This window comes from Carassius gibelio, chromosome A11, assembly GCF_023724105.1.
Source record: "Carassius gibelio isolate Cgi1373 ecotype wild population from Czech Republic chromosome A11, carGib1.2-hapl.c, whole genome shotgun sequence".
NCBI classification, from domain to species: Eukaryota; Metazoa; Chordata; class Actinopteri; order Cypriniformes; family Cyprinidae; genus Carassius; species Carassius gibelio.
In genome coordinates this window covers 23,692,949-23,713,340 of record NC_068381.1, presented here as the reverse complement: position 1 = coordinate 23,713,340, position 20,392 = coordinate 23,692,949, and the positions used below count along the sequence as shown (strand labels likewise).

The 20,392-nt window shown below is 38.4% G+C and overlaps 1 protein-coding gene across 1 annotated transcript; it reads left to right on the top strand.

Moving 5' to 3' along the window:
- The first annotated feature begins 1 nt into the window (after position 1).
- LOC128022708 (protein timeless homolog) lies at positions 2-16,106 on the top strand. The gene is made up of 6 exons (XM_052610506.1): positions 2-219; positions 1,566-1,698; positions 1,847-2,000; positions 2,142-2,256; positions 15,769-15,831; positions 15,915-16,106. Exons 2-6 carry the CDS (start codon positions 1,602-1,604, stop codon positions 16,089-16,091), a joined length of 606 nt encoding a protein of 201 aa, XP_052466466.1. The 5' UTR covers positions 2-219; positions 1,566-1,601; the 3' UTR covers positions 16,092-16,106.
- Positions 16,107-20,392: the final 4,286 nt, after the last annotated feature.

Sequence of the window (20,392 nt, the reverse complement as noted above, 5' to 3'; positions counted from 1 at the left end):
TCTGGCGTCATTTCCGTTTTGAGGAGCGCGCCTTTCTACGATGTTCGCTTAGATGCTTTGTCGCACTTAATCATGACAACTTTTGGAAGATTCAGTTGATTTCAGATTATTTATGACTACTGATAAACGATTGACTACGTGCGGATATATTAAAAACACTCTTTTTAGTGTTACAGATTTATAGATTGGTGATCGTAGGAAGATCTGACACATGGTCTGGTATGTATGAGTGTCCTTGATAACTAACGTAACGTTAGATATTTTAACATAAAACAGTGATAAGTTATGCTGTAGCGTACTTTTATGCATTCATTGTTTATTATTATTACATGTTGCGCAAATATTGCTTAACTACAGGAGAGTGTAATTTAAAATCTGATGTAAAATTTTGTGTGCATTTAGATAAACATCTATCACTAACTTAACATTAAAGATCTTATACCAATATAGCTTCCAAGGCCGGTTTTTTGTGTGTTTCAGGAAGTGTTTATTGTGGCAGCAGCTGCAAACATGCATACTCAAATCGGATGAAGCGATACAGTGGTCCCCTAATTTATTAAGACATTTAAGTCACAGTTAAATTGTCATGAATGTTACTAAATGACTTACTGTTTGTTTGATGCCACTTAATTTAATTTAGTTATCCAATTCAGTGACATTTAGACAGTTTTGAATGTGATTTAAGAGTCTGCAGTACTTCTTGTTGCCACTATGTAGTGATGATCGTAGTTATGAACCACTGCTATAGTGTGTGAAAACCTCTCTCTAAAAATGGGTCTACACCGTTTTTATACAGTCTATAGTCTACACACAGGGATTTGTACAGTTACATAAGTAGTAATTTGTACTGCATGTGTTACTTGACTCATGGGATGACATAGTATGACTGAAGTAAATTTAATTTACAGGCAATGTACAAATATTGTGCTCTTTGCGGAGTAGTTTTTGCATGTCATTAAATGGAAGGATTTTTCTCCTCCAGTCATGGTGTGTGATATCACAATTACATATTTTACAGATTTAGTATGGTTATCAGTTGCAGGTCAATGGAAGGCATTTGTCTTTTTTAAATACAGAATAGTAGTTAAATAATTTAATTATTACATCAGGTTGCATTATATTAACTCTTAATATTGATCTGTACTTATAACTACATTTTACATAAATTGTCTCTTTTAAAGACCTTTGCAAAATGTAAATTTTAGTTTTTTAGTGCAAAGCAGCCATAACCATTAAAGACCAGCAAGATTTTATGTTTTGATTTGTGATTGCCCCTGTTGTAACTGCCCCCTGTGGGATAAAAAAAACAAAACAAAAAAAACACATTTTGCCATTTACTTTTTATTCTGAGTAGAAAAAAAGATAATGGCTGGTCTCAATAGGGTTATTGCCCTTATAAAAAAAAAAAAAAAAAAAACATTACTAGTAAATTGAAATTCTGATTTTCTAGAATTGTTACAACTGTCAAATCAGAAATAAATTCAAATCAAACTTGAGCTGAGCTGTATCTGTCCTGTCATGACATTAACAAAAGTCTTTTTTGTATCTTTATCATTTATTTTTAGATTTGGACCACATTTTCTCTCAGATTGGACCGCTGTATGGACTTGTTCATGATGAACTGTGAGTTATTGGCAACATGCAGTGCACTGGGTTATCTGGAAGGAGATGTTTACCACAAAGAACCGGACTGCCTTGGTAATGCTTAAACGTTTAAGTCAAACCTGCTTTACAGCAGGAATATCAGGAAAATATTTTATGCATTTTGTCTTCTAAATTATGTATTTTGAATATGATAATTGTATCCTATGACACACTCATCATGTTTGTGATTTATTTATTATAGAGAGTGTGAAGGACCTGATTCGATACTTGAGACATGAGGATGACACAAGAGACATCAGACAGCAGCTGGGAGCTGGACAGATACTTCAGAATGACCTATTACCCATCATCACCCAGCACACGCAGGACAAACTGCTCTTTGATGCCTGTATCAGGTGTTTAAGCTCATTGTTTTTTGATAAAATATTTCTGTATAAAATCTGTAAAATAGCTGCTATTCTAATAACAAATTATTACAACTATCAAGTTATGTAATGATCATGTTATAACACATAACTGTTTCAAATGCTTCTCAGGCTAATGGTTAACCTGACCCAGCCAGCACTGCTCTGCTTTGGAAAAGTTCCTGATGATCCAGCATTCCGACATCACTTCCTCCAAGTGATGTCATACCTTCAGGCCTATAAAGAGGTATAGAATCCCATTCACACAAAGGACAATAACTATATTAGCTTCTACACCAATGGTTCTCAAACTTTTATGGTAATTTCCCCATTTAACCCTCTGGAGTCTAAGGGTATTTTTGGGGCCTGGAGAAGTTTTGTCATGCCTTGATATTTGTGCTTTTTTCAGTTTCTTATAAATATCTAAATGGGTAAAGTCTAATATCACTGTAATCAGCACAAACTGGGCTATAATAATATGTGAAATGCATGCATGTACATGATTGTATTTTTGAGAAAAAAAATGTTATGCATGGTTAGTGAAAAACTAAAAATGTTAAGTCACTTGAATAAGGCAATAAACACATACATAAAATTGGTTGCCGGAAAAGTTGAGAACTGGAGCTTGTAGCCTAGAATTTTTCTTTCTAAATTATGTGAAAATCATCTTGTTTACTCATTCACAGAAAACAATATATTGATTTAAATTTTCTAAGACACTTTTTGTTGGTAAAAGTCATATGCGAGTAGGCGTCAACTATCATGAATATCATTGTGATTTACACCTGAGAAGACAAAGGCCTGCATAATGAGCTGCATAATGAGCCTCTCATTCAACTGTGCCACTCTGAGGGAGGATCCAGGACCTTTGAAAAAAAATATATATATTTTTTTTATTGTGCACCATGTCGACTATTAGTTTCAGTCCTACTGTTGAAGGTGAGTTGCAAGTTCACAATAGCATCTTTTGTGGGTGCACCCCATACTTTAAAAGCCACTTGTCTACACCAAGGCACCAAAATGTTTTGGTTATTATAAGCAAGCAAAAAATCATTTTGAAATTGATTCCAGCAATATTGTTCCTCTGGGCCATTATTATTATAGTTGTGGTATGGACTACTTACTGCTATTCTTTTCAGTTTATCTGCTATTCTTATCTTAAATTACTATAATAATTTTTTAAAACAATATCTTTGTTATAGTTATCCTTTGTATGAACAGGCCTTAACACATGAAAGCCTGAGGATATGCTCAATGCTAAGATGTTGCTAAAAATAACCTTTTTTGTTGAATTTGGTGTAATGAAATATTTATGCGGTTTAAGGTAAAAAAGACATAAAAAAACACACAAAAAACATTATTTTCCACATACTGTAAATTATTGTTTCTCCTCTATGTCTTGCCTCTCTGAAACGGTGCATCTTTTTAAAAAGCTCATAGGTCTGAAATGCGAGGTGTGCTCTGATTGGTCAGCTATCCAGTGCGTTGTCATTGGCTGGATACCTCAAGTGTTTGATGGAAATGTTATGCCCCTTGCCATACTGTGATGACGTGTCCCGATCAGACATCTGCACCACAAGAGAAAAACAATAAAACCCATTACAAACGAGCCATTTGTTACATCCGGTGGGGACTTAATTACAGATTATAGTGTTGCATGGCGCCGCGTAAACATATAACCACGTCTCCATTTGTGATTGGAGAAATGGCAAACAAGCTCTATACATTGCTCAGAATTCGCATTTGAATCATCAGTTGCAAATTCTTTAAATATAAACAAGATACTTAGGGACTGTGAATCAGAACAGCCGGCATTGTAGTCTACTCTTCCACACTGTAAAAAATATTACATGCTATCTGCTTAAAAAAATTATGGTAACAATATTACACGTATTATATTTAAGTAGATCTTAAGGTTGTTTTTTTTTTTGTGAAATTTACACAAATTAAGTAAAAATTCCTAAATTATTTAGTCTATGGCACAATAAATTTAATATAATTAGGGAAATGTGCTCATTTATTTTAAGTTTATTCTCAAAAGTCTGTGATTTTAAATGAGATCTGTTTGTATTTTGTTATTTTATACATTTACAAGACTGTATACAGCCAATCAGCTCAAATAGGAAAATACTTGAGAAATACTGGAAAGTACTGCACTAGCACTAGCAAGGCTACTGCTCATTAAACAATGTTTAATGCCTTAGAAGAGTAGTATCCATAACTACAAGCTCTACTCTTCTGCACAGTGGTAATGATTGCACTGTGCAATGGAAACTTCAATGTAAGAGAAACTCTTACAAATGTCAAATGTAACTGAACATTAAACATTAATAGATGCCTCCCTTCACTCAAAAACATTTAATTTCAAAATTTACTCTCCATATCCAGCCATATGCAAAGCATGCTGGGAACTAACAATCACCTATAAAATAAAACTGCAAAATTGAGCTAATTCACTTAAATTAAATAGGCAGCCTTCTTTCCTTAATTATTTTAGTTTAATCAGTTCCCCAATTCAAGCACCAAAACTGCTTAAGTCTCCTAAAACAAACTGAGGAAAACGCATCTCTTGGTTTTATTAGTAAAAAGTCCTCATTATTTTCTATACAACACTGAATCACAATTTCTTTAATGAAATCCACACATTATTTTTAATTACCACCTTAATTTTTTTGATGAAAATTACAAGACCCATGATTCATTTTTTACAGTGCAGGATCAGGAAACAGTCCTCCATAAAATGCATTACACACATCTGAATATTTGGGTTGAACTGTTCTGGAACAGTGTTGTAAATACAACTTTATCACTGATTTCTAGTCGTCTACTCTTTTTGAAGGCCAAATTAAGTAGTTTCAAAACAGCGTCACACACAGCGGGCTTGAGTGTGTGGCAGCAGACTAGAGAATGGGGCAGCCGGCACATTCGACAAAAGGAGCAGCCTGCAGTCACTGGGAAAGTACATCAACTTTGCGCTGTGGATTCCAGGATTGGCTTTCACCGTGGACAAAGCATCCAGCCTGGAGTCAACACATGTGGTTACCACAAGCTCCTTCATTGAATCTGCCAGCCGTGCTGTTCTCAAGCCTGCCACCCTTCACTCTAGCCTGCTGTGTGTGATGCTGTGTTTCATCGATAAAGCAAAAGTACTTCATTTGTCTTTCCAAAAGAAACCTGTTTCCGCCACAGAATAAAAAATAAATCTAAGTAATTGCGACTTTTTATCTCACAATTCTGACTTTATCGCGCAATTCTAGCTTATCAGAATTGTGAGTTATAAAGTCATAGTTGTGAGATAAAAACTCACAATTTTTACTTTTTGAGATAAAAATTTGCAGTTACCTTGCAATCGTTTTATTTTTATTTACTGGTGAAAACGGGCTTCCATAGTAAAGGGAGCACATGTTGCAAGATAAGATACTTGTCAGTGAGCTCAGGATCTGTTAAGCGGAAAATAAGAATGAAAAATTTTGCATTCAACCTGTGATAAGACTTTTTCATTTACTGTTCCCTCCTGGTGGAATGACCTGTCCAGCTCAATCATGCTTAATCATTTTCAAGAAACGGCTGAAAATACATATTTCATCTTCATTTGACCATCTAATCTAGAACTCTTTATTCTATTTATATTCTAACAACTTGTTTTATTTAAAAGGAAAATAGCCTTTAACTAGGGATGCATGATATATCGTCCACCATATCGATATCAGCCGATAAATGTAAATTTTTCTGTTATCGTTTTGGAACCAAGAGAATTTGGCTGAGATCAACGGATCCACACAACTAGCAGTTAAGTTCACTTGTGTATTTACAGTCTTTTGTGTAATTGTACATTGTAATAGTTTATATTATGCATATAAATCAGATTGTTGTGCCTATAGAGGATTAATAGCTCATCAGTTTACTGCTGATCATCTTTAGCTCCGCGCACGCAGCTCAAACAGAAGCTTACAACATTAACTGATTGAGATTGTCATATATATAACATTAAAATGAGAACACTATTATAATAAAACGTTATGAATTATTTCGGTTTGGTTTCCGTGTTTCAGCGCGTTGTTGCGGGAAGAGCCAAGAGCGCATCTACAACAGAAGTTAAACATTCAGATTAGCACTTAACTTAGTTTGAGTTCACGTGTGCATTTATTTTTGTATGTATATAATAGGGCTGCACGATTAATCTTATTTTAAACTTTATAACGATATCCACCTTTCTCGATTAATTAAAAATAATCGTCACTATATTGGCCGTCTCGTTATTTATCCTGAAACGTTGTTTTTAATTTGCCAAGTCTTCAATAGCGTTCATGCTTGTGGTTGCCAGATGTTAAGAGCTTTAAGCCTCAACGGAGCTTTTCTCCTTTAAAGATACACTTTCTGCCCTATGTTTTATTTAATTTGTGCAATCTGGTAACCCTGTGTGCGCTCACTGATGGCGGAACAAGCACTGATGATGAAAACATGCGAGTTTAGCGAAATCTCCACAGTGATATTCTGCTTACATTAAAGTGTCATATAGCCAGTGTGTGCTTTTTCGCAAGCTATTTGTTTAGCAGTATAGAATAATCGTTATTAAAGGGGGGAGTGGAATGCTATTTCATGCATACTGAGTTTCTTACACTGTTAAAGAGTTGGATTCCCATGCTAAACATGGACAAAGTTTCAAAAATTAAGTTGTATGTTTGAAGGAGTATTTCTGTTCCAAAAATACTACTTACCGCATGCGGTGAGTTTGTCACAAGTTTCGGAAAGTTTTTTACGAGTATGGCTCTGTGTGACGTTAGATGGAGCGGAATTTCCTTATAAGGGTCCTGAGGGCACGTCTGCCGGAAGAGCGCGCGCTCCCGTATAGCACAGCACTGAGAGCACAACAGACTTCACTGATCAGAATGAGAGCGTCGCGGAATGTCACAAAAGGAGTGTGTTTTTGGTTGCCAGGGCAAGACAACCCTGCAAAGATTACCAAAAGAAAAACAGCATTAAGGGACCAGTGGATGGAGTTTATTTTTACAGAGCATCAACGGAGCAGTGCGAGTGTTTTTGTTTGTTCCCTGCATTTCGAAGATGCTTGTTTTACAAACAAGGTCCAGTTTGACGCCGGATTTGCACATCGTTTATTTCTTAAGGATAATGCAGTCCCAACGAAAAAGGGTCACGATCGTGTGTTGGAACCGCATGCGGTGAGTAAAACTGCTTCAAATATCTCTGTGTTGTTAACTTAGCTATTAGCGTGTAAGCACATCAAGTAAACAACATGCGATGTTGTCATCAAACTGCACTTTCCACATGTACAGCTTAAAAAAAAAAAAAAGACGACAAAGTGGAACTTAGTCATTTTCCAAAACCGCTAAGCAAATATATACAGTTTCAGTACATACCACATAGAGACTGATTGCTGATGCTGCTCTTGTTCAATTTCAGCCTCTGGATCTGATTCTGGATCATAAATATACGCTGAATCTGACTGTTAGCCATGGTTTGTTTTGGTTGGTTTTGTCCTAACGGTGTCACAGCTTCCAGACGCGCTCAACGCAAAAGCCTACTGTTGCTCGTGATTCTTTAGCTCCGCCCACACGTCACGCCTCCAGTCGGTCATGTTTTTCCGGGAAAAATTGGTACAGACTATCTTTCTCTTATGAATATAATAAAACTAAAGACTTTTTGGAGTTATGAAGGATGCAGTACTACTCTATAGGTACTCAAGATTAACAGGATATTGAGTGAAAACGAGCATTTCACCCCCCCTTTAATAATCGTGATTAGGATTTTAATCAAAATAATCGTGATTATCATTTTAACCATTATCGTGCAGCCCTAGTATATAAGTTGTAATATTGTATTTATGTTTAATAAACATTAATAACTAAATTGGGAATGTCATAAAAACAATATTATAAAGAGAATATTACCGTAAAAAAAAGTTGTGAATTATTTGGTTTTATTTCCCGTGTTTCAGCACCTTTTTACAGGAAGAGCCAAGAGCATGTTCACGACATATCTGACTATTCGAGTTGCAATGCATTGCAATATTGGAAATCGCGTACTTCTGTTTTAAATCATGAAGTCGAGCCAGTAAATACCAACTGACGGTGGCATTGAGAAAATTGTAGAGAAAAGAGTAGTCTAAGCTAATAGGCTTTTTTTTTTTTTTTTTTCTCACAGGCTGAAAGTCACAGTGTGTCATTTATGCAGTGATGCACTATGGAATTGTTGCAAAGCAAATTAATTGTATTATTAATTCAATAATAAAATTAAGCTAATAATAAGAAAATACCAGAAAGTAACAGGTCTATAATAATTGGAAATGCTATTTCATGCATACTGAGTTTTTTACACTGTTAAAGAGTTGGATTCCCATGCTAAACATGGACAAAGTTTCAAAAATTAAGTTGTATGTTTGAAGGAGTATTTCTGTTCCAAAAATACTACTTACCGCATGCGGTGAGTTTGTCACAAGTTTCGGGAAGGTTTTTAACGAGTATGGCTCTGTGTGACGTTAGATGGAGCGGAATTTCCTTATAAGGGTCCTGAGGGCACGTCTGCCGGAAGAGCGCGCGCTCCCGTATAGCACAGCACTGAGAGCACAACAGACTTCACTGATCAGAACGAGAGCATCGCGGAATAATAAGAAAATACCAGAAAGTAACAGGTCTATAATAATTGGAAATGCCAAATACTCATAATAATGACAATATTTAATGATTTTGACTATCGCTATATTTTTTTTTACACAATGTTGTCCGGTAACTTTTTTCCATTATTTAAGCAGTATTTTATTTATTTGTAAGGCTGCTTTATGTTTGATTTATGTTGAAGCATTTAATGCCTTTTAATGGTGAGACTTTTTTGGTAATCAGGCTCTGAAAAATTATGTAAAAATGTGGATTTACATCTATCGGCCAACATATTGGTTATCAGCTTTCATATTTAAAGAATTATCGGTATCGGCTAAAAAATGTCATATCGTTACATTCCTACCTTTAACACTAGCATTCTTTATTCTTTCTACGTTTTCTTTAAATTTATTATAATGACCTTCTAACATATGCATTTATTAGTTTTATTTTTATTTAAAATGAGGCTCTAACACTAGAATTCTCAATTCTTTTTTTGTTGCGTAAGCTAGCTTACATTATGGGAACCCAATGTAAAATGCCATGCGTGCTTAATGTCCACACATATATTCCCAAGGGCATGTGCCCGGGTTATGCATAATAGTGGGTAAATCTGGACCAATGAACTTGGGTCTGAGAATATAATATGACAAAGGACATGGGTGCTTATCACAGTATAACAGTCAGGAACGACATGAGTCTGCCTGAACTGCATAAAAGCAAGGCTAACATCAGTTGGACATCTGAGCCAGATGCACAGATATGATAGTAGAATTACATTCAGGGCGGACCTATGTCAGCCTGATCTGTTAGTCTTAGACCCGTGCTAGCAGAACGCTCATAAAACACTGCACGATGCTGAGTTGGGCATATCGGTGGATATTACACCTAGACTGACAACGTCTAACCTTCAAGGCAGGAACCTTCCAGGTTATAGAACCTTATGTATGTAGATGGGGAGGCCCAGCCTGCCATCATACAAATGTCTTGGAGTGAAACTCCACTGGGCCATGCCCATGAGGATGCCATGCTTCTTGTGGAATGAGCTCTAATTCCCAGTGGGCAGCAAAGAACCTAAGACTTACAAGCCAGAGGGATAATGTCAACTATCCACCCGGATAGGTTCTGTTTCGAGGTGGTTAGCCTCTTAGTGCGGCCACCAAAAGAGCTTCTCTGACTGTCTGAAAGCAGAAGACCGTCCGACATATATACTCAGCACCCTGAGCGGGCAGAGGAGGTTCACATCGCCCTCACTATCAGATCTTGGAAAAGCTGACAGTGAAATGATTTGTGCGCTGAACGGAATGGAAGGCACTTTGGGGACATAACCGTGTCTCGGTTTGAGAATGACTTTAGAGTCGTTAAGTCAGAACTCCATACACGTAGCACTCACAGAGAGCATGTGCAGGTCACCCGCTCACTTGACTGAGGTGAGAGCCACAAGGAGAGCGGTCTTAAATTAAAGATACCGCAAATCCACGGACTGCAGCGGTTCGAAGGGGCCGCCCTTCATAGCGTCCAGGACTGTGGAGAGGTCCCAGAACGGAGCCAGAGGGGCCAGGGAGAGGGATTAATCTCCTAGCATCTCTCAAGAAATTAATGATGAGATCGTTCCTTCCCAGTGGCTGGGCAAGCATAGACAAATGTTGATATGGGGACCTGCCCTTCTCCAAACAGCTCCTTTAGGAAGGAGAGAATTTCCACAATGCTACAGTCCATGCACCAGCCGGAAAACACTGACCACTTTGAAGGGTAAAGTCTTCTAGTAGAAAGTGCTCTCGCCTGTGTAATAGTTTTCAACACTGCCTCTGAGAGGTCCGTGGGTACCCATTGATGGCCCAGACGTGCATTGCCCATAAGTCGCCCCTGGGTTGAGACCGGAATCGGACGTGGGGTTGTGCTCACTAGCTGCATCAGCTCTGGAAACCAAACCTTGTTCCTCCAGAGCGGTGCCACGAGGAGCACAGAGTTCTACCTGACTCGCTTGATCACCTATGGTAACAGTGCGAGCGGGAAAAACGCATAGAGCGGGCGGCTGGCCCATGAAAAATGCTGGGCAGTGCTACTTTTTCTGACCACATGCCTGTGTTATTCGAGATTTCTTGTTTCTGTTGTCCTAAACCATGTGCTCCTGCTCGTCGCTGTCGCTCATTTAACTCTTTAACTGCAGAACGGTTTACTGATGTTTTTAAAAGCACAAATATGGCATTCTCAGTGTCCACTCAGCATTATAATACTGATGAGTTAACATCATTGTTTTATGCTTCTTGTCAGAATGCACTGGACATTGTTGCCCCTTTCAGGACTATTCGTGCTAAGCCAAAATCTGAACCGTGGCTAAATGACATTACCCGTGCTGCTAGGCATGAGTGCAGGAGAGCGGAACGCCAGTGGAAAAAAGATAGGCTGCGGGTTTCGTCTGAGATCTTGAAAGACAGCTTGTTTAAATATAAAAAAACTGTAAAAATGGAAAAGTCAAGGTATTTCTCAAATGTCATCGCAAATAATTCTCATAAACCTTGTGTTCTGTTCAACACTATTAATTCTGTTTTAAATACATCTCAACAAATGAGTTTGGAATTTTCCAAAGAAACATGTGAAAACTTTTTGCAGTTTTTAAATGACAAGATTGTGACTGTTAGAGCCAATATTGTTCACCCTTGTGCTGATATGTCTTCTTTCTCTGTGTGCTCCTTTGTTTTTAATCAGTTTGAGCCAGTGTCTCTTGCTTGTTTAAAAGACATATATTGACAAAATGAATCCATCTGTTTGTCCCACAGACATTATTTCCCCAGATTTCCTAAAAAAGGTTTTTGAAACCCTTGGCCCTAAAATACTAATGATTGTAAATAGTAGTCTCATTCATGGAGTTGTACCCCTACATTTTAAACATGCAATAGTGGAACCACTGATGAAAAAACCCGACCTGGATTCATCGGTTCTTGTTAATTTTAGGCCCATTTCGAAACTCCTGTTTCTTTCCAAAATATCGGAAAAAGTTGTTTTTAAACTAGGGCCGGGACTTTAACGCGTTAATTGAGATTAATTAATTACACAAAAAATAACGCGTTAATTAAGATTAATTAATTACAGAAAAAAATTTCCCGCATTTTTTATAATTTATTTTTGCACCGCGGAACGTTTCTCACTGGATGAGTTTCGGCGGGACCGATAATACTGGAGCACCAACTAGCGTTCGCATATCACCCAAGGGGCAAGGAACTCGACCGGAAGTTGAAGTCGGGTGGGGGCTGCCATCTTTTAGCAGAACTTCACTTGCGTTAGCATTCCCATTGACTCCCATTCATTTTGGCGTCACTTTGACAGCGAATAACTTTACATCTGAGGCGTTTAAAGACTCCGTTTGTCCATTATTTATTTCTAAAGATACACGACAATGTATAAAGGGCTCCATTACCTTCTATGTTACATTATGGCCCCGTATAAACAGTTTTTGTAAAAAATAGGCTAACGATTGCGTCATAACCACTCGGCTCTCTGTCGCATTACCGTAGAGACAGGAGGAGAAGCTCGCAAGCAATTAACTTAATATGGCGTACTGGCGTTACATTTTAAAATACTATACAAAATAATTAATCAGAATACTTACTCCTGCTCACTCACGCCAAAGAACTCCCCGCTCAAGCTCGCCGTCTCTGCAAGATTAACGATGGCAGTTTGAACGCACAGCCACTTAGAAGATTTACATCTGGCAGAAAGGTTGCTGACGTCGTCAAGCTTCGTTTGAGTCTGCGCGTCAGAAACGGAAGTGCTAAAAACGCTAAAACTGGGCTTCATTTGTCTCAATTGAGTTCCAATGGGGTCGCTGTGTCCATTTCTTTTACTGTCTATGATATCACCGCAGCACATGATCGAACCTCAAGTATCACCTCAACGCAAAACATATAGCAGCTAGCGTGGACTTTACACTTTATGTTGAACTATGTATTATTTTGTTGGTGCAACAGTTTATGTTGAACTCTTTATTGTTTTGGCCAAGGTTATTGAGAGTTGGACTTAGTATGTTATGGCCTCTGAAGCAACAGAGAGATGTTTTCTAATAGTCAGTGTTTCCAATGTTCTGAATGTAATTGACAGTATTGTGTTTACTTTAAAAAAACACTTTACAGAAGGTTCCAGCACCTATAAGCTTCCTGAATTTCTGAAATGTTCTATTTCTAAATTGTTTCTAAATATGCTATTGCTACACTTCATGGCAAAAATTGCACTTGTCTGCTAAACTTGGGTGAACAATAATAAACAATATTTTGTTGCTTAAGCTTATGTATTCAGTCATTATTCAATGGTATACTATAAATCCATGTGAAAAAAAATGACTTCTCACTGTTCTCAGGTCAAATATTTATATGCGATTAAAATGCGATTAATTTCGATTAATTAATTACAAAGCCTCTAATTAATTAGATTAATTTTTTTAATCGAGTCCCGGCCCTATTTTAAACAATTACTGTCCTTTCTAGACTTGGATGGTTTGCAATAAATTTATCAATCTGGTTTTAAATCACTTCACAGCACAGAAACGGCCCTGTTAAAAATGTATAATTATTTATTATTGGCCACTGACACAGGTAACTATGCTGTTAGATCTTACTGCTGCTTTTGACACCATAGATCACAATATACTGATCTCTCGTCTTGAGCATTGTGTTGGTGTAAAGGGTGCCGCGTAACAAAGGTTTAGATCTTATCTGGGTGAAAGAACTTTCTCTGTACGTCTTGGGGAATTTGTGTATTCTACTGCATCTCTTGTATGTGGAGTCCCTCAGGGTTCCATTCTTGGACCAATTTTATTTTCTTTATATATATTATCTTTAGGGTCCATATTTACGAAACATGGCATCTCGTTTCACTGTTATGCAGATGACTCGCAACTCTATCTGCCTTTGAAACGAAACAATACAAACTCTATAGCCCCTTTGTTGAGATGTCTTGATTATTGAGATGTTGAGAAGCCTAGATTGCCTCCAATTTCTTAAAGTTCAATGAAGATAAAACTGAAATCATTTTGTTTCGACCTGGTGGTACCATCAATAGTGTTTTTATCAGTTTAGGCAATTATCTAAAGTCAGTGTCATTTGTATCTTTTACTGATTTTGAGAAGGTCATCCATGCTTTTATATCAACCCGCCTAGACTATTGTAATAGTCTCTATGTAGTCATTTGTGAGGCATCTCTAACACGTTTGAAGAGGGTACAAAACGCGGCTGCAAGTTTATTAACAGGGACACGCAAACAAGACCACATTACACCTATATTAGCTTCCCTTCACTAGTTACCAGTTCGTTTTAAAATTGATTTCAAGATTTTACTTTTAGTTTATAATTCATTTAAATAACACTGCTCCTAAATACCTCTCAGATCTATTACAGCCATATGCTCCATTCAGAGCACTTAGGTCTGCTTGGCAACTGCTTTTAGTCTCCCCCAATGCAAGATTAAAGCGCAGAGGTGACCGTGCCTTTGCAGTAGCGGCCCTGAAACTCTGGAATAATTTACCTTTGTACATTAGGCTGGCACCTTCACTTGCTGTTTTTAAATTACATTTAAAAACATATTTGTATAGTACAGCATATAACAAAGTATGAGAGTTACCTGTTAGGAGTTCTCTTTAAGTGTGTGTTATAAATCATTATTGTATGTATTGCATATTTTATTGTGGTGTGATTTTTTTTTTTAAGATTTACTGTTTATTTTATATTGTATGTGCATCACTTTGGTGAACACCTGCTGTTTTAAAAAGGTGCTCTATAAATAAACTTTGACTTGACTTGAATATATTGATTTAAATGTTCTAAGACACTTTTTGTTGGTAAAAGTCATATGCGAGTAGGCGTCAACTATCATGAATAAAGGCCTGCATAATGAGCTGCATAATGAGCCTTTAAGTCAGCTTGTGTCACTGAGAGGGAAGAGTTGTCATTCATTCGCTGTAAAAGAATTGACCTCAACTAAGCAAGCCAGAGGCGACAGCGGCAAGGAACCAGAACCTCATCTGTGACAGAATGGAGAAAAAAACCTTGGGAGAAACCAGGCTCAGTCGGGGGGCAAGTTCTCCTCTGACCAGGCAAAATCAGCAGTTCAATTTCAGGCTGCAGCAAAGTCAGATTGTGCAGAAGAATCGTCTGTTTCCTGTGGTCGTCTGAGACAAGGTCTTTACAGGGGATCTGTATCTGGGGCTCTAGTTGTCCTGGTCTATCTGTCTGTCTTTCAGGGCTGTAGAGGTCCTTGCAATATTTTGTAACAAGAGCTCATTCAAATACTGAGGTGCTAAACCATTCAGGGCTTCATAAGTAATAGCAAAATTTTAAAATCTGTACGATGTTTGATAGGGAGTTAGTGCAGTGTTGAAAGGACCGGGCTAATATGGTCATACTTTCTGGTTCTAGTAACAACTCTTGCTGCTGCATTTTGGACTAGCTGTAGTTTTTTTTATTAAGCATGCAGAACAACCACCCAATTAAGCATTACAGTAATCTAACCTTGAGGTCATAAATGCATGGATTAACATTTCTGCATTCGACATGGCCGTAATTTAGATATATTTTTGAGATGTAAAAATGCAGTTTTACAAATGCTAGAAACGTGGCTTTCTAAGGAAAGATTGCAATCAAATAGCACACCTAGGTTCCTAACTGATGATGAAGAATTGACAGAGCAGCCATCACGTCTTAGACCGTGTTCTAGGTTATTACAAGCAGAGTTTTTAGGTCCTATAATTAACACCTGTTTTTTTCCAGAATTTGGCAGTAAGAAATTACTCCTCATCCAGTTTTTTTATATTGACTATGCGTTCCATTTCATCAAATTGGTGTGTTTCACTGAGCCGCAAAGAAATGGAGATAATGCACTTCCATTAATACCAACAAAGTGTTCAAGTCTATGCAAAAGAATGCTGTGGTCAATCGTGTCAAACGCAGCACTAAGATCCAATAGAACTAATATAGAGATACAACCACGATCAGATGATAAGAGCAGGTCATTTGTAACTCTAAGGAGGGCAGTCTCAGTACTATGATACGGTCCAAATCCTGACTGGAAATCCTCACATATACCAATATATATATATTTTTTTACTGTGTTTACCCTATATATTTTTAAACATCAAAGTTATTTTGTGTTTTCAGGCATTTGCAGATGAGAAGATCTTTACTGTGCTGAGTGAAACGCTCTACAACCTTCTACAGCTGGTGAGGATCAAATCTATGTGAGATGGTATGATTTATTAGAAATATGTTTTGAGATTCTTCCTGTTTTTTTTTTTCTTTCTTAGGACTGGGAGCAAAGAGCCGAGGAGGATAATTTACTGATCGAGAGAATTTTGCTGCTGGTCAGAAATGTGTTGCATGTCCCTGCAGACCCATATGAGGAAAAGGTAAGAGTTTTAAGACTAAAATATTCATGGGTAGGCATGGGCCAGTTACCGGTTTCAAGGCATATCGCAATTTGAAAATTTTGCGGTTTCAAAACCACTAATATTTTCCATTTGTACCATTCCTGCGGTAGGGTTCTGCCAATAGGGCGATAGAATCGTGTATCGACGATAGGCAGAGATATCGACGATAGCAGATGTCTCTGTTGATAGTCAAGGTGATATTAGGCTCATTCTCCTATTAATATACTCAATTATGATAATACCTATTTTTTTTTTTTTTTATTAGGCAACCTATTATAATTCGGCTATCAAACTGCCCAACTATTTCACTTCAGCACTGCATTTCACACACACACAACACACACACACACACACACACACACACACACACACACACACACACACACACACAAAAGAGGATTAGAGCCTGTAGTTGTAATTGATAGACAAGGGTCAATTTTCACAAAATCAGAACCCCGAAGGAATTTTGTGATTATTTATATTGTACAACATTTCTAGGGGTATTAAGGTGTGCTGAATCCAAATCTGCTGTATATGAAGCTCAAAAGTGTCCCAAAATACCTCAAAATTAAGAAATTCAAAATGGCCGCCACCACCAGGCTGAAGTCTATGTTTCTGTGTATCTTTTTGACTAAACAAGGTACAAACATGAAATAAATGTGCTTTTGTAAGTTTTCCTACATGGGCAATTCAATGCCATATTCAGATTTAAGATAACTTAGCAGATTTAACTGCTTAGATATTGCAAAAATGTTTGTTTTTAACTATGGACTATTATTAACTAATTCATAATTAAGTTATTATTATTATTATTATTATTATTATTACTATTATTGTTGATATTACCAGGCTACATTTACTTTGTATTTTGTTTTCAGGTCAAAAGTACAAACAAATAAAGTTACAAAAATTTACAACCTTTAATTAAATGTTCATAGGTTTTCACACATGGGGAATTTAACATCCTGTCCTGATCAAGATCAAGTATCAATAATCAGCTTGAAAATCACACAAGTATAGAGAAAAAGGTGGTCATTAGTGATGAAGTTGTCGACCAAATAAGATAGAAAAGCAGGAAGATCCATGGGTCATGGTGATATTTATTGACCTATATGCCAGTAGAAGTTACAGTGACAGCTTATTCGCAGTCCTCTTCAATGTTCTGGCAAGTGTTGTCAAGTTTTCTGCAGTTACATGTGTCTATACATTCCAAGCGACTCTTTTTGAATAATAGAAGATTAGAATGGATAGATTACAACCAGTACAAGAACAGGTAAATTGGAATACTCTACCAGTCTATCATATTTGTACATTCTTGTACACAATTATCAACATTAGCCAATTCCCTATACACATACCTGCAGCTGCAGCGTTGGCTGAGGCATCTCTTGGTACACCCACATGAAGTGAACTCCCTGCAGGCTTTAGGCATAGGTGGCAGAGACATTAGCTGTGGCACTAATTGACCTTCCTTGTGCATCCATCCCATTTCATCCACTGGAGGAAGATCAGGATGTGGCAGAAGAGCTTGGTTCCAGATAGTCGCTTGATAGTGTGAACGCATGATATGACCTTTGCAAAACAACTTCACTCTTGCTTTGTTGCATGTATCAACCTCGGGCACACCATACATCTTACAGATTAATTTCTCTGTTGAATTCAGAATATCTTCTGTGAGAGGGCCATTCCCAAGGCCAGTAAGATCTGTGTGATATTGCTCAAACACCTGCCAGGCTGTTTTCTTTCCATGACCGCTAAACTGAGACACACTATCACAGCCAGTGATGGCATGGAAGGCAATGCGTGTGTCCAATTGATCATCACAAAGTAACTTGCGAATGTCATGTACTGGAAAATACTTTGGATCCTTTGATGTCCCAGCTTTCATGTAGAGATGGGTACATCAAATTCTGTCATGATGTGCTAGAAGTAGAAGACGCTCGTCTGTGTCATGCACTGACTCCACTATTGTGTCCATTGGAGCCTGAATGCAGTGCAAAATCAGTCGTGTATCAGCCTCCTCATGGTCAGCACTCAGAGAGGAGATTTCAAGTTCTGGATCTGATGACTTGACAGTGGTTGCTTCAGCAAACCCACCTGATACTACAACCACTGGCTCATATTCTGGGCTGTGTTCTATCAGATGGTTTGAGAGTAGTTGAGCGAGATCTGCTTTGTTCTCTTCCAGTGCCATGAAGCTTGACCAGTCTGCTGGAAGTGGAACAGAGTAATTCACTATCTCGCTGTATACTGGTCGGTGGCGCTGTTTACGTTTCTTTCTTGTGCCTGTTTTGATGGATTCGTCATGGTACCTGTCGAAGACTACATCAACCCTATTGTACTTCTCCACCATCTTCAACACTGTGTCAGCAAACCTGTTGGTATAGTGGCCGAATGTTGTGATGTTAGGTGGCTTCCCAAGTCCCATTACAAGTGCTTGGCCATCAATAATAAAGCAGCTGGGTTCCTGAAGGGGCACATCTGCAGGGGTTTGGATATGTTTTGTCAGTATATTTGCTAAAACAGATTTGTTGGTGGAATGTAGACTGCTGTTAGTTGCAGCCAGAGATGGCGGGATGGGCATGAGTTCATGCTGGAGAATATTTTCCAGGTCTACCTTTCGACCTGCTCTGTAAAGCTGTGATGAGCCTTTGTAGAATCTGCCTGTCCACTTTGATGGTTTTGCTTGTTCTTGGAAAGTTGCACGCCTTCATACAAAGAGGCAAACGTTTTGGCTTTGTTCTTTCGAATGGGTGACTTCAGATCCAAGTGCTGGTCACTATCTGGAGTATCACACAGACGTTTGTCCACAAACACTTTCATTTGTGCCTGTCCAAGGTGTTCTGCACCAAGCAGAGATTGTTGAATCTGGGGTGTGACCATGTCCTTGTTGATTATGTTCTTGAGTGTGTCACCACCATCTTGAAATACACTGTGCTCTTTTAATGATTGACATATTCAGCTTTCATCCAAATCATCTCTTTCCATTCTACTCTTTGTGCACTCTGTGTGTGTGTACTCATAGTCTTCATCATCTGTTGTCAGTCTCAGCATCACTGTTGTCTGAGAAGCTATGACTGTTCTCAGATTATACGACAGTGTCCATCTACTGAGGGATGTTGGTATCCTGGTGATACCTTCTAGGCCTGCACTCTTTTTTCCTGTAGCGTTTAGCCACTCTGTACTTTGATCCGCTGAAACCTGATTGAAGCGTCGATCACTGCGTTTTACTACAAAGTTGCCTGCCTTAAACTCAAGGAGGATTTCCTTTGGGAGAGCAGACATCTCAGCCAGGTACACAGTACCCCATCTGGCGTAGTTGATATGATTGTACCTGAAGAAGAAGGGCAGCATACGTTTGAAAGCATACTGGTGGAGTTCCAACAATCCATCACGTTGCGCTCTTGTGAAACAGAGTAGGATGCTGACCATAGTCATATAGTCCCACCAGAATGCAGCATTCGGGTCATCTACTCCAAGTGGTGCAGAAAACTCTTTCATGGGCTGCTGGAATCGGTCTTTGGTCAGTTTGTTGACCATTTGTGGGATGTGATCAGCATCTATGGACTGGCAGAGATCTGCGAGTTCAACTCTGTTTAACATCAACCTCATCCAGATATGTGTAAAGCTGTGGGAGTAGTAGTTGCCAAAGAGCCTGCAGGGTAAGCTTGTGGGTCCTCATAGAACGTGCATACCCCTTTCCTGCCATGACATGCTGAGCAGCATTTGCTCCCAGAAGATCACACTTGACCAATAGCGCCCTCAGGCCAGAATCAACCATGTGTTGTCCTATCACACCCAGGGAGTTCATGGCAATGTGAAGGCCTCCAAGGCAAGGTATAAGCACGTCCTTGTATTCTTCTACTGACCACTTCAGTTCTAGCAACTTCGGAAAAAAAGCCTCATCCACTGTCAGAATGACATGCTGTTGTTCCATTGATTTGGAGACATGGAGCTCTTGCTTGATGACTGTGTTCAGTGTATAAAGTTCAGATGCAGAAGCCTGGATGATAGGTAGGTACCCTACTGTAGTTTTCTTTGGGTTGACTGTACTTGCCTTTTGATTATACAATGTCCAGGAAGACTTTGTTTTTGAGATGTCCTGGACATGAAAAAGGCCATATCTGTAGCTTGTGCTTTCTGTGCTGCGGGACATTATTCAGATGACTGTGTGAAACAGTCTTCTGCTAATACACCACTGATTGGCGGCTCTGTAATTCCTCTCTTTGGTGCAGGTATGATATCAGTCATTGCCTTGGAAATGTTGAGAGTGTCTGACCTGGAGTAAAGATCAACTCCTTCAAGGAGATCCCCTTCAGGTAGACACGTTGCCAGGCAGCCACTTGAGTGGCATG